Raw genomic sequence first — 14,752 nt, 5'->3', positions numbered from 1 at the left:
GGCTTTATTCTAAGGTGAAAAGGAAGGAAAAATAAAGTGAAAAAGTATTCATTCTCAAGCACAGAAAATCTCAAATTTAACTTCTTTAAAACAAAATATCTCACGAGGTTTGCAAAGTGAATGAACAAAATCATCCATCAATGAATACTTTTCTCCTTGTATTCTATCTTCACTAACACCTGCTCCTTTTTATAGCTTGCTCAGGAAACCACCCAACTGCAATCAGCAACTGTTAGTTCTCATAGTGACAAACACTATCTGTTACACACTGACTTGCCAGCTCAACATCACTTTGTTTACTGACTCTCTCTTTTTGGTATTCCCTGTAGAACCATCTCAATAAAGAGTATCCACTTGATTGATGCAGTGAAACTCAGTTTTTCAGCAGCATTTCCTGTGTGGACAAGCATTGAAAAGACACGTATACTGTCCAGACAAAGAAGTAAACAAAGATCCAAGCTTTCCACAAAATAAGGAATTTTTCTGAACAATAAATATGAATACTCCAGAGAAATTAATATGTGTTGTTTGTTCCCTATGAACATGATCCAAAACCAGCATTTACATTCATCTACAATCATCAGTGATTGTCCAGGAGCCAATTCTTGTTCAAGACTTATTGCACTGGAACTGCTCTGTTCAGAGAATAAAGAAATTCCAACAATGCATTTTAAAATTAATAAAATCCTGATCACTTCTTCTGAGCAATTCTTCTGAGGGATATATTTATCTAACTTTTTAGATATTGTTCCTCTCTCAGAGGTGGAAACATGAAAGCCATCATATTCTAATATTCTGAAAACTTGATAGAATAAGCTAAATAGTAAGATATATTCTTAGTATAGATGAAGTGTAATGGAACACTTTCTTTCCTGTAGGAAAGTCTTAAACCCATATTCTTTGATGCCAACTAGCCTATTCTTTGTTGTCAACTAACCTTCACATCTGCCATTTCCCTATTGATTACTATACTTTGGCACTTTCGCAGACTGTCTGATCAAGCAGTTGAATTCAATTACACCACTTCTACTTCAGGAAAAAGGAGTGCAGTAAAATAGCAGTGTGCTATAAGGTGTAGACCTTCAGGGGAAAGGCTTTGCACAAATTATACAAACATATAGTAATCATTTACATATATGTATGTAAAGAAGAAGGGTTTGTTCCTTTTATACTGAACCATTGCCTATGCAAAATCATGCAAACTAGATCTGGTATTGAATTTTTAAGAAATGAGGAGTCCTTCTGCATCCCACTTAAAAAATGCACCTCAAAATACATGGTGTTTTCTATAGAATTAAGCTTGAAAATTTTTATCACTTAAAAAATCATTCAAACATAAAATTATAAATCAGTAATGCTCATTAGAGAATATCAGAAAAAGAGTTTGTTTGATTTGCTATCACTGACTGCAAATACATCAAAGGTTATTATTTTCATGTAAAATGAAATATTTCTTCTTGACCTGCATGGCATTAATGAAAAATTTCACTTGAAATTAGGATGGTAAATGATATTAATTATCCAATAAACCACATTTATAACACTGTAGGAAACAACAGAAAAAAAAAAAAAAAAAAAAAAAACCAAAACACTGCTTATATATCAAATATAACACTTTGATTACAGACAGAAAGAGACCGAAAGTGTAAAATCTTTGATGTTTTATTTTCATTTTATATGGACTTTTCTCTAATCCAAGCCTAGCAAACTTTGCTTTAATAGACACAATTTGTTTTGTGTATCATATTACATACTAACTTTCTTTTTGTTTTTATGTCTTTAAATCTGGATTCACAAAATCATTAATCACCTAATTCATACTGAGACCAATGGGAACTTGTTAATGAAAATGAGCAATAAGATATAGGAAATAATTTCATCTTAAGATTTTAAAGTTTAACAGACAAAAAATGACCTACATTAAGTCAAAACATAACTAAGGAGGAAAGAAAAAGTAATTTAAGACTAGATCAGAATGAAAAAATTATTTTTTCAACAGACTTTTGAACCAGATATTTTCTGGCAACATTTCAGTAATAATACTGTAGACTATATACAGATGTCTATCCTGTAGTTATATGCAAATTAACACTATGAGTCATCTGCTACACTCAACAAAATAGGTCCAGGAAACAAGACTGTATCTATGTATACCATCTGTTAGCATGCAGCCTGAAACTGTTTTGACCCATCCTAAGGAATCATCTCCCAGACGATACATGGTCTGTACCAAAGATAATTTAGTCCATAGCTCAGGAGAGGTCAAGTGCATGCCAAGATTGTTCCGAACGTGTTCTGTCATCTTTGCACATAATCATCCGGTTTTGAAGGAAAAGAGTCCAGTCTATACTATTACTTCTAGAAGTATAGACTTAAACTGTAACTGTTCAAGACAGACAACAATAATGGATTTGGAGCAATAAACTTGGAAAATATTTCCCTATGTATTTTGCATTACTGACAAATGAAGTTATATATTTTACTTCAGTCTCTAAGCAATGGGCTTCAAAACTATTACTTCACAATACTGAGTCAAAAATTATGATTTTTTAAAACATTTTTAAGACACTGTTAACCAAGTAAATATCCTTCCTTAAAATATTTCTTCTAAATGCTTAAAGTGCTGCAATACTAGTTGTAACTTAAATCAATTTCACAGTTTTTTCTTCTTTATAGGATGACAGCATAAAACTGTTGGGATCCTGAAGTTGATATAGGAATGGGAAATTGAAAATATCCTCAGATATATCCTCAGATTTTTTTTCAATGTTTCTTTATTAACATCTATTCAACTTTATTAGTTTAGTTGACCAATTTGCTGAACTGTATACTTCAATTTTAAGCTTCCATGAAAATTCTGACATGTAAAAATGTCAAGTTTACCATATGCTTCCAACAAATTATGCAAAGAATGCAAACACGTTAGTGGTGTATGTATCAAAAGCCTGCACCTGTCACTGTAATTTAATTTTAAAAATGTCATCGGAAACATAAAATGTGAAAAAGAATTAAAAAAGAAATTGTACAACTGACAACACAGAAGCATCTGCCCTACTGCTGGAAGACAAATGAACTCAAACTCTAATACAATAAGGAGTACTATTAGCAGAGAAAAATGTATTATGTTTGTTGATTTTACTTTTTATTTTTAGAAATCAGGCTTTCACAATCACCAGCTTACTTTTTACAGTACTGATTTTTGCTGTGAATGACCAGGTCAGTCTTTCTAAACATTGCATTTATGAGCCAAGACCACTCAGCTATTTTGGCCACAGTACAATTTAAACTTGCAGTCCAAAATGTGAACTTTTCCTATGATTTAAAAGAGTTTAATATTTTATTTGTGTACTCATTTAAATGCCAGTACATAAGAAAAGAAATTCTTCATATCATTTAACTCAATCATCTAAAATAAGACAAGAATTCCCCAGTGTTAGTTAAGGCGGTTACTTTTATCATCGGATTTGATGTATTTGCATTATTCTATGTAAAATTAATTTGAATATCTAGATAATTTTTAATTGTAGTCATGCTGAAGTTTATACACTGAAGAAAATTGTCTTGTGCTTAAACAGTAACCAGAAATTCATTTTACATACCACTAACCATCCAGAACAAGGTACTGGTGCAATCTTCTCTGTGGTCAATGGGAAAAAATCTAAAACTCTGCAGGACACTGTCCATCTAGGACAGTTACATAAGGTAGTTTGAAAGATCAATTCTGTATGTTTAAACATTTTTTTTTATTATTTTTTTTTCCAGTTTCAAACAAAGGAGAGACCAAATGACTAACTGAAAAGAGAGAAGATATCTACATTTTGGAGTGAGTAGAAACCTACCCTATCTATTTGCTTGTCATAGGATTTTCATTTTAGGATACCAGGCTATTTTAGTTTACAATTCTTACATCTACGAAAGAATAACAAAAAACTTTTGCTATACATTTTACTCATGTAGTGAAACTAGCTACATTAGTAGTTGATAATTCTATTTTAAATAGTGTTTGTGTAATGCAATCTTGTGTAAGAAAATATAATATTGAAATTTAATATACAATAACAAGAGGCTTTTAATGACTTGCTTCCATCACTTAATTTCCACAAATAATAAAAAATCTTATCTCAAATCATATTGTATTGCAGCCCCAAACTTTGTAGGCTCTGATAAGTTTACTACAATATTTTTTTTACTAGAAGTTACAAATTCAATATAACTAATTATTTATAAAAGGAAAACTGAAAATCTGAAGATCAGACCAAGAGCCCTGATGGCTTACAGTGTAAGAAATCAATTTTGAGTATTTAGAATTAAGATCTATCTTGTAAATAAATTTAGCAACATATTATTAGCTGAATATGAATAAAAAAGAAAAGGCCTCAATATCGTTTATGAGATATGCCATATAATTTCCTCCAATCCTCCTTTCAGCATCGATCATTTGATTTAAAAAGCATCACAGATAGCATCAAATCGTCATCATCAAATCATCATGAAAAGATATACAAAAAAATGTATATCCTTAATTTCAGAACACAGATTCCTTGTATGAAGGAGATGTAACTATAAGAAACTACAACTGAAATTTCAGTGCATTTTCTAATGTCAGCTAACATTATCGGTGACCATACTCTTGAGTAGAATACAACCAGTGGATTGCACTGTGGAAGAAGTACTAGGTAGTATTTCAACTACATCACAGAAAATTTCTGATGTTAGTGTTCCTTACTCACAGAAAGTTCCTTTGAGGATATATCTTTCTTTTTTTGAAAAGCGAAATGGCAGATGTGTCATACAGAAATATTTTAAGAATTTTTGCATATTCCTTTCACGAGGAAGTTATATTTCTCCAGAATAAAAAAATTAAATATAAAAAATTTTAAAAAACTTTAAAAAAAAAAAAAAAGAAAAGAAAAAAAGAGAGGTAGAGATGAAGAGACAGTAAAAGCAAGAGAAAGAAGGGAATAGCAGTTTCTGTCTTGCTATTAGCCTTCTGTTGAAAGAGTCAGAATTCTTCAAAGATCAAGAAAGCCAAGTCTTCAAAGGTTTTAAGAGTATTTTCTGTATTTTATTGTTCATAGAGGGGATTCAGATTTCAAATCTCAAATGAAAAGAGGCTATATAGATACAAATCTGTCAAGATAAGCAATACTAAAACATTTGTTAATTTTCACAATGCTTAGTTGCTCACCAGAATAATAATTTGCTAGATGCATTAATATATTTAAATCTCTCATGCTCTTCTCTAATCATGACTGACAACATAATTCACCTTATAACTTATCTGGACTTTGGTTACCAATTACATTAGAATATCTATTCTGAAAATGTAGGACAATTTCAGCATAGATGAACTTATCTTCATCACCATTCTTATTAGTTACTTGTGATTTTGGCTTCACAGTAGCTTGTGTGATGCTGTGTTTTGGACTTCTAATGAAAATATTGAAAATGCATCAATGTTTGGTTGTTGCAGAGCAAGGTCTACACAAAATAAAGGAAGTGAAAATGGTGAGCAAATTAAAAGATCACATACTATATCCAAACTAAGAAAAAAATCTTAGAAACATATTGCTTATTTTTGGTCCAAAATATTAATGGACAGATTATTAAGCTACCATAATCATATATATCATGACTTCATATAATTTTTGTGAAAAACCAGAAGCTGTATTGTACAGATTAAGAATATTGAATACATTAAATACACATTGATTTAATGCATGAATACTGAAGAATGCTTAAAAGGCATCCATATCAAATGTAGCTTATGTAATTATAACCATAGGTGCATTGCAACAAGGATAGTTTAAGTGATCTCGACAAGCATTCTGTTCAATACAGTGAATAAATCTGGAGAAGAAATTCATCAGTATAATAGGACTCTAGGTGATGTCCAGGGCAATTCTGGCACTGGAAATATTTCTCATACACAAAGCAATGCTAATGCAGTTGGACAGTAGCTCAGTAGTATCATATATAAACTGACAAGGCGGAACTGAGAGTTCACCTCTGCTAATGAATAGAGGTTTTCAGGCTGCTTCAGCAGGCAGGAACTAACACTGAAGGTTGCTCATATGGCAGGATCTCACACTAGACTGGCTAAGCTGAGAGACAGTTCACTCTGGTGAACGGTTTTTGAATCACATTCCTGGAATGAGTCATAGAACAAATCTGCAAACTTTAACAGCTACTTGGTGATAGATTCATTTGGTTTGAAGAGCAAGACTATGTATTTTTTTTCAGGCTAAGACAGTTAAAAGTGTTTTCAGACATATTCTCAATTTTTTTAAACAAATACAACGTACACTCTAGTTGTTGATACCTTTAATTACCTGATGTAATTACACTGCCGTTGATTTTTTTAACCTCACACCTCAAAATTTTCAGGCAATGCAAATCACTTCCCAAAAGTTGTCGACTTCCAGTAGCTGTCATGTTTGACAGTGTGCTGTAAGATCACCCTACCACAGAACAGGACACTATGCCCTCCACACATTGGTTCTAGCACTTGGCATCTACAGAAGTTTTCCTCACAACTGAAAGCTAAACCTGCAAGGACAGCAAAAACATTCATTTTCATGCAGATCCAAAGCTGGACTGACTCTTCACACTCCACTGTGATATATAAAGTCAATAGAGTTTAAGACTCAAGGAGAAGAGTTTAGACTACTCACAGTTAGATTGACATAAGTTGATATTGAATCAACACAATGAGAAAACTATCAAGACTTATGACCAATTTGCATCAGTGAGTACTAATTCAAAGGGAAAAGGTCCTACTTTTCTTGTCTTCAGGGACATCATTATATATTTTCCAGAATTGAATGAGTTTCTCTCAACTACAAAATGAGTTTTCACATCTTAAGATCATAACATTTCTCTAAGTCAAGTACATTTAACAGAAATGTTTGCCTTTTAGTGATAATAAATCTTAACACAATTTAGAACTCACAGTGTCTTCTGAATAATATTTGTTTATCATTACAATCGATTTTCTAAGGGTTAGTGTGTAGCTGGCTTTTTTTTTTTTTTTCCCCTGGGCTCTTATGTCTTGTATCCTATGTTTCTATCCAGTTGGAAATTAGATCTTGCAAGATTTTAAAATAACTTACAAACTGAGAATGATGAGTATTATTCAGATGAACATCATGATTTATCTACAGTGTTGATCATTAACATGTGTACACTAATTAATGCATATTATTGTGGGAAACAATTTTGAAAAATGATTCAGAGGTCGCCTTCTTGCTGCATGATCATTTTAGCTTTCTGTTAGATACTTATAACACAGAAAGGCCAGATGGGACGATAGGTTACACATTTTAGCCCACTTGAGGGTGCTGTGTGGAAATCAGCATAATTTTTTTTCCACTATGAATATTTTGGGGTAATGTAGCAACAGATGATGAACTGTAAAAAATACTATCTCATATGATCCAGAGAAAATGGAGACTTTTCCTAATATCAATTTTTATTTTATTTTTGATTGTTTCTCTTCAAATTCTTCTTCAGATAAGTGGGTATCCAATTCATATGTAATATTGTAATTATTGTAAATGGCTAATCTTGCTTTCAGTTCAAAATTATTTCCTTTAGAAAATGCTGAAAAGCACTTGTATGTGCTTCACTAGATTCTAAGAGCTGTAGTTAGAGACATGTGAAAATGATAAATATGAATCTTGAGATTTTAGAACACAAACCATTATGAATACTACATGTTCTCCAGCAACTTACTGAGGATACTTACTGTCTGCATATAGAGCATAAGGCAGCATAAACCTTTGCTGAACTGAAGAGCTAGCTAGTTCCTATTTCAATCTTTCTCAGTCCAAAGAGCAGGAGAAAGGCAAAAACGTGTAGGGAATAAGGATAGGAAAAGGAGAAAGGCAAGAACATGGATGAAGGCAAGGGTGGGAAGGTGGTGGCATAATTTTCCCTCAGCTCTAAGAGAATACAGGCAGCCAAATATATGATCTTATTTACTGCAGAAACATTAACAGCCCCACAGATAGGGAAAGTGATAAGACAGCCATAAAACAGTTTCAGTCACTTTCTCCCAGTACCTTGACAGTTTTGTTGGAAGCAATCCCTTTATATGAATTACTCCTTCTTTTTTTCCCCAGACTATAGAAAGATCATTCAACTCAAAGAAATTAGTGGTACAAAATTATCTGAATGTCAGAATTCAAATGTGCTGCTGCTCTTAATGTACCGTCTGTCTTAACGTACCATCTAACCTACCTAGCTCCCTTGATCTTATAAAGAGTCCATTGTGACAGAGCTGATTTAATGTCTCTGAAAAAAAGCCTGTCTCATTCTTTCGGACTCAGTCATTGCAGATTCTGTTCTTATTAGTGTTTGGAGTGACCACAGAGCTTGCTTTACAGATTTTCCCTAATTTCAATAATTTCAATAATATGTTTTTCTAGTAAATATTTCTAGTAAGTATGATAGCACAAAGGAAAAAAAAAAAAAAAAAAAAGAAGAAGAAAAGGTGACATGGTACTCATATTAAATTCCACAATGTGTTTTCATGCATAAGAACAAATCTGCATGCTTTACATTAAAATGTGATTTTATAGAGAATTGAAACTATTTTAAAGCAAACTGAATGAGTATCTGCGGAATCTGCTACCAATTATTTTTTATGCATTGTCCAGAATGACACATAAGGGCTGAGGCTCAAAAACTTTTTTTCATTCATCACTGTCAGCCAATGGATATTTGAAAAGTTCAGAAGTGTTCTTTCATCTATGACTTGCAGAGATTCCACAAAATTATTGACTTGCACTATTAAACTCGATAATATAATATTTGCAAAATTCAGCTAAAAGTTCTATGTGTGCATACTTCAAAGTGTCTCTATATACATCTCTATATACATGCTTATTTGTTAAACAGAAAAACAACATTTGACAATTATGATGTTCAAACTCAGGTTTATAAAACCCACAGAGACTATACTGGCTTCATGCATGGCACCGCCACTGTCATTATATATGAGTGGCCCTCATACCTTTATTTTTGCTGCTATTCTTGTTTCACAGATGATCTGTCACTTGTACTTCAAAAGTAAGCAGTGTGAAAATTCCCCCACAACCTCATCTTCCAGTCTTTAGAGACTATTTGGGGGAATTTGCAATGCTAGCAAAAGCCACATCTTCCTGATATTTAACAATGGAGAATTTGGAAGATGAAGGTAAGTCCTAAGTTCTTAATTGTTGTCCCAAAAAATTTCTGGAGGGAGGTGGTAAAAAAATGTCTAGGGCAAAAAGTGGAGAAAAGCTTGACAAGGATCATCAGTGTGAACCTTTGTGGAGAAAACACAGCGCATAAAGTAATAGAGGATACTACAAATAAACAGAGCTTGAGTATAAAAATGGGTTCTGAAGAAGAAAAAGAAAGAAACTGAGAAATGTAAATACAGTCGATGAGATTATTCGAAGGTATACAAGTTAGCTTTAGTTCACTAACTTCCTTTCATTGAGTGATCATGAAAAATACGTATTCTGTAAGTGTTTCAGCTTCCTTATCAGCAAAACAAAGATTTAAAATAAATGACTCTCACAAGCAGCTTTAATTCATGATGCAGAAGTAATGACATGAACCAAATGCTACTGGAGAAAGAAAAATGACTATGATTTTACTATTTATTATGTAAGTGTTAAGTAATCCTAGTTGAGAAAAGTTCCACTGTGCATGGTACTTTATAACAGAAAAAATGACACTGAAAGGTATGAACTCAAACAAACAAACAAACAAACAAACAAAAAAATCAGTAGAAAAACAAAGATCCATATCAACTTCACAAAGGTAATCATAAAGTTGCAGACCAACATAAACATGTGTAGTAGTATTTCTTTTCTGTGTATGAATAGAACTGGGTAGAAACAGAAGCAGAGTAGAATTAGCATTTTCTTTTCACTATCAGAACTGTCAGTCTAAAAGAAAACAGACAGTGTTTTTTGAGAGGCTGAGGAGACCACAGAAAAAAGAGGTAATGAAAATTCTGAACTTTTTTTTATCGAAGAGTAGCCACTGTGAGAAAAGTATCTTTCATGAAAATAAGAAGTTTTCATTGTATTCTGAAGAGGAAGGAAGGCAGGCTTCTGAGACACAAAAACTATCAACAGTCATTTTTAATTTCTATTCCAAATCCTGGAAGCAACACAGGAACAGTCAAGACTTTTTCATTACCATTTTCAGGCTGTAAGCATTTTGGAACGCCTCGACACCAGCCGAAGAAGCCAATAGAAAGGTGAAAATTGTAACTCAAAAAAATTCTGCAGACTGAGAAACATCAAAACATATCTCAAGAGAGGAAAGAATCAGCTTAGGTGCAGATATGTCTTAGAATTTACATTGACATTTCTTTCCCCACAATTCTTGGATAATGCTGAGATCTTTTATATTGTTTCCCATTGAAATCTGCAGTCAGAAATATCCAGTATTGTATAACTAATTCCTTTCTACACTAATGTTAGGTAAGTAGATCTTAAAGAAGGAGAACACTGTAAATTTCTTCCCCTTTCCGACTTCCTAAAGAAATTGTAATATCACATCTCTGAGAACATGAGGAGCTAGATGATGATCTGAAGGACTTAATCAGCCTCAGGAGACACCATCTTTTTCATCAAAGGTATTTCTCAAGTATGTTTTGTTCACAAGAGTAGCAGCATTACAGAATGACAGAAAGGTTTAGGTTGGAAAGGAGGTCATCTTTGTCCCTCCTTCACACTCAAGCAGGGACATATATAGCCAGTTGGCCAGAACCAAGTCCAGACAGCTTTTGAATGTCTCCATGAAGGGAAACTCTGCAGGCTGTCTTGGCAAACCTGTACTGTTATGCCCCAGAGATTTTTACAATCTCTAAGACTGTAATATTAGCAAGCAGTTGTTCTGTTTTTCCTGATTCTCATTTAAGTTCTTCTACAAATATATATAGATATATATATATTTTTTTCTTTTGCTTTAGCATTAGACAGCCTTGGCCAGGTTCCAAAGTTTTCTTAAAGAAAAAATGAAATGGACTTCTATTTAGATAATTAATGCAGAAATTACTGTCAGTCTCATAGGCAGCTACTGATCCTTACTGTGACTGGAACTAATAACTATTACCAAGATATGATAATTTCATTTAACATTACGAAACCATCTGGTGCCTTCATTTCATGTTGTAATACAAAGACACTGTTTTGCTCAATCCAGCCTCATTACAAGAAGATGAAGCAGCTAAGGAAAAACATACACACAGATGATAAATTTATCTCCTCAGATATCTTTCGGCAACCCCCTCCAGAAAATATACTCCCATAGATTTTTAAAATAGGAGGGAATCACTAAAATCTAATCTGAGCTAATGATGGCTATGTATTTCATTGAATAGGCTCTAAACCAAAAGCTTGGGCTGTGCTGTATCTATTCTCCTCAGAACAGCAGGCGGATGAATCCAGTCAACTCCTGGGTAAGTTCTACCAGGAATAAGTTACTGACAGTCTTAAAAACATGCAATTTATTTTTGGTCTGAATTTGCCTAACTTTAACTTTGAAACACTGGAGCTTGTTATGGCTTTTTCTGCTAGATTAAAAAGTCATTTACTGTCAAAAGTCTCATTCCCATTAAAGCACTTACAGACCATGATCAAGTCACAAGATCATCTTTGGCCTTTAACTATAAAGCTTTTCTTCCAGATCTACAGTCATTATTTCACTTTTTATAAACACCTTTCAATTTTAAACTTAAAGTTTGGCCACCAGAAAAGGACAAAATATTTCATTAATAGTTTCCATAATGTCATATACAAAGGCAGTGTTTCCTTCTACCTGACTCTTTTGTTCATTTAAAAAAGAACCTAATATTTATTGTTTTAAGATGTCCTTCAGCAATTTGATAAAACAACCTATTCAAAAAGCAATTTAAAACATGCTTATCCTAGTTTTCATCCACAGTGCAGAAAGAAATAGGCAACTGAAGTCTCTCTTTACTATCCATTTTAAGTGCCATTTCCGAACATTAAGACATTTTTCTGATCATTTATTTATTTATTTTTGTCTTATTTGGTTATTTGCCTGTTCTTAAATGCCTTTTACATAGTAATTTAATAGTAGTACCTATGAATTGTTAGTAATATCTAGTTGTATCTTTTAAGGCAGTTTCCCTTGAGGACTTTTCTCCAAGTAAGAAAATCACATGCGTAAAGTAATTTGTGTAGAGAAAATACAAATTTACTTTTCAAACACAACAGTTCAGACAGAGTAGAACTATAGGATTTTGTTTTCTGATATTTCAGCCTTCTCAAGTAAAACTACCTAATTTTATCAGAAAGCTTACTGGAACAGATAGACAAACTATCTACTTGTCTACTGTAGAAATATTGAATTTAATTAGATTGCATTTCTTATACACTTAGCTCTAGTGAAAAGCATTTACGTTAAGCATGCTCCAGTTTCCACTTGGAAGCTGCTTCAGACAGTGAATGAATTATTTCTCTTTTGAATTGTATTATTTCTCTTTTGAGCATGATTTACTGGCTGAAATACAAGAACAGTTGTGCCTTCTAAGGCTTAAGTTTGGATACATTTTACTAGGTACAAAATGACACTAATTAATTTACATATTTCACAGATAAGATATTAAACTGATCAGAAAAATATTTGGAATAATCTATTTGCTAGCTGAACTGTCAGTTCATTATTGTATTCCAAAATACTATCTACAACTTGTTCAGACATAAAGCCTAAATATGTTTGTTCAACAAGTTAAAACTTAATTTGACCTAAAATTTATAAACAGAATAAAATCCAAATGTTTTTGTTGTTGTTGTGGTTGTTGTTATTGTTTTTTTGTTTGTTTGTTTGTTTGCTTGTTTGTCTGTTTTTTCCTGGTTTATCTTTTTCATTCGTAGTAAAGTAAAACAATTCAATATTATAATAAAACCAATATTAAATAATGTGATCAAACACCATTGCTCTAATGTGTATAAGTCCAGGGCATTTCAAAAACATAAGTCTGTGCACAATTTCTATTTTGATAGAAGTAATTTTTCTCTCATTCTTAAGTACAATTTACAAGAAAAGCATAAAATAAATCTAGATAAATAGAAACAGAAGAAGAAACAGAGTAGTAAAAAAGAAATGTGCAGAAAAGAGAGCAGTACAGTGATATGTGGATGGAAAAACATACAAAGAAGAAAACATTATCTCTAAAAGAAAAGACAAATCACACACATTAAAAAAAAAAATGAGAATGAGAGAATAAGACAGAAAGTTAAAGATTAGAGGAAAGAATACTAGAAGTTTAAAGTTGCTTATGATAAAATACTGCTGGAAAAATTAATGGCAAGTTATAATTGCTTCCTGATATTTTAGAGTTTATAGTTTCAGTCTCAAAAAGAACAAGTTACAATCCTTCTTCATAGCAATAATGAAAATAAAACCCCATAGTATGGTAATATATATTGTGTCATCTATGTCCTGAGACTTAAATCATTTTCACACTTTCAAAAATTCATGTTTATATACTTTCTTTCAATCATATTTGATTTAATTAATTGAAATATTTCCTGACATCAATAGGCTTCTAACTGACTACTTACTTCTATTAACTTCCTCAGCTTCTTTTCTAAAAAGTATCCTGGGGAAAATACTTTGAACTTTCCCATTGCATGCTAGAAGTAAAGCAGTATAAAACATTCTGATACACTGAAGATAATTGATTTTAATTTCCAAGCAAAAGATGAGAGAACTATATATGTACATTTCTAAATAAAACGGTGTATCCTTGGATTGGTTGTAAGATCATTGCAATAAATAGCAATTTTTTAGACACCAAAAGAGTATCTGGGGAAAAAATAAATAAATAAATAAGAATCTATGAATCTGATTAAAGAACCTGGTTATGCATTCTTCAGTTTCTAGGCCAGCTTATGTTTTACCTTGGTCCTCACTTTGCCAAGTTTCAATTGCCAGTGTAATAGTCACCTCAAAGCTTTAAGTGAAAACATCATGTGCATCAGAACAGAATACATTACCTAAAAGTCTTCCAGAGATTTTTCTCTATCCAGCTTCTTACAACCATAGAGAAGTCCAGTTGCTTGAGCAAAGACTAAAGATGATACTACTGAACTGATACTTCCAATCCTTTTCCAATAAAACTCATTTTCACAGATCTATCCAAGCACAGTGTTCATGTTTATTCACCTACTCTGTTACTATAAATTAGACTGTTAAAGCAAAAATCATCATCATTGTTATTTCCCATGAGAGATTTTTCATTTGCTTCATTTGCTATCTTGTAAATCCTCAGAAAAGAGATTTTTAGTTGCTTTTTGCTGGCGGGGACATCATTTCCTCTTCTACACCTCAGCAAGCCTCACAGACTTTCCTTCCACAGTTATGATAAGTTACCTTTTCAAACAGGATGTAAAGCTTACCTTAAAGAAAGTCATGGTTGCTCCATCTTCAACTGCCCCATACTCTATCTTTGTTTGCTTAGCCAAGTCATCAGCAGAATCAATAGGGGATTCCATCCGTTCCACTGTCAGAAAGGCGGCTAGGTTAGCAGTATACGAGGAAATGATGATAAGTGTGAAAAACCACCAAATGCCTCCCACTATCCTGGTGGAGAGGGCTTTGGGCATGAGCTCAGAACCTAATAAAAACCAGGGGAGAAAGGTGAAACCGATGCACAGAAAACAATTAGTACGTGTTCAACACTTTTTGCTACAGTGGGGAGATGAAATCCCTGTGCAAA

General features: G+C 32.7%; 1 protein-coding gene across 2 annotated transcripts in view; it reads right to left on the bottom strand.

Moving 5' to 3' along the window:
* GRIK2 (glutamate ionotropic receptor kainate type subunit 2) overlaps positions 1–14,752 on the bottom strand; it is a 356,468-nt gene that overhangs the window by 72,288 nt on the left and 269,428 nt on the right. For both annotated transcript variants that reach the window (XM_072333341.1, XM_072333342.1), the window contains exon 14: positions 14,433–14,650. In XM_072333341.1, the coding sequence (XP_072189442.1) occupies positions 14,433–14,650 (218 nt within the window). The remainder of the gene's footprint in view (positions 1–14,432; positions 14,651–14,752) is intronic.

This window comes from Excalfactoria chinensis, chromosome 3, assembly GCF_039878825.1.
Source record: "Excalfactoria chinensis isolate bCotChi1 chromosome 3, bCotChi1.hap2, whole genome shotgun sequence".
Classification (NCBI taxonomy): domain Eukaryota; kingdom Metazoa; phylum Chordata; class Aves; order Galliformes; family Phasianidae; genus Excalfactoria; species Excalfactoria chinensis.
Note: the sequence above shows the minus strand (reverse complement) of the source record. Positions and strands in the feature narration are given on the sequence as shown.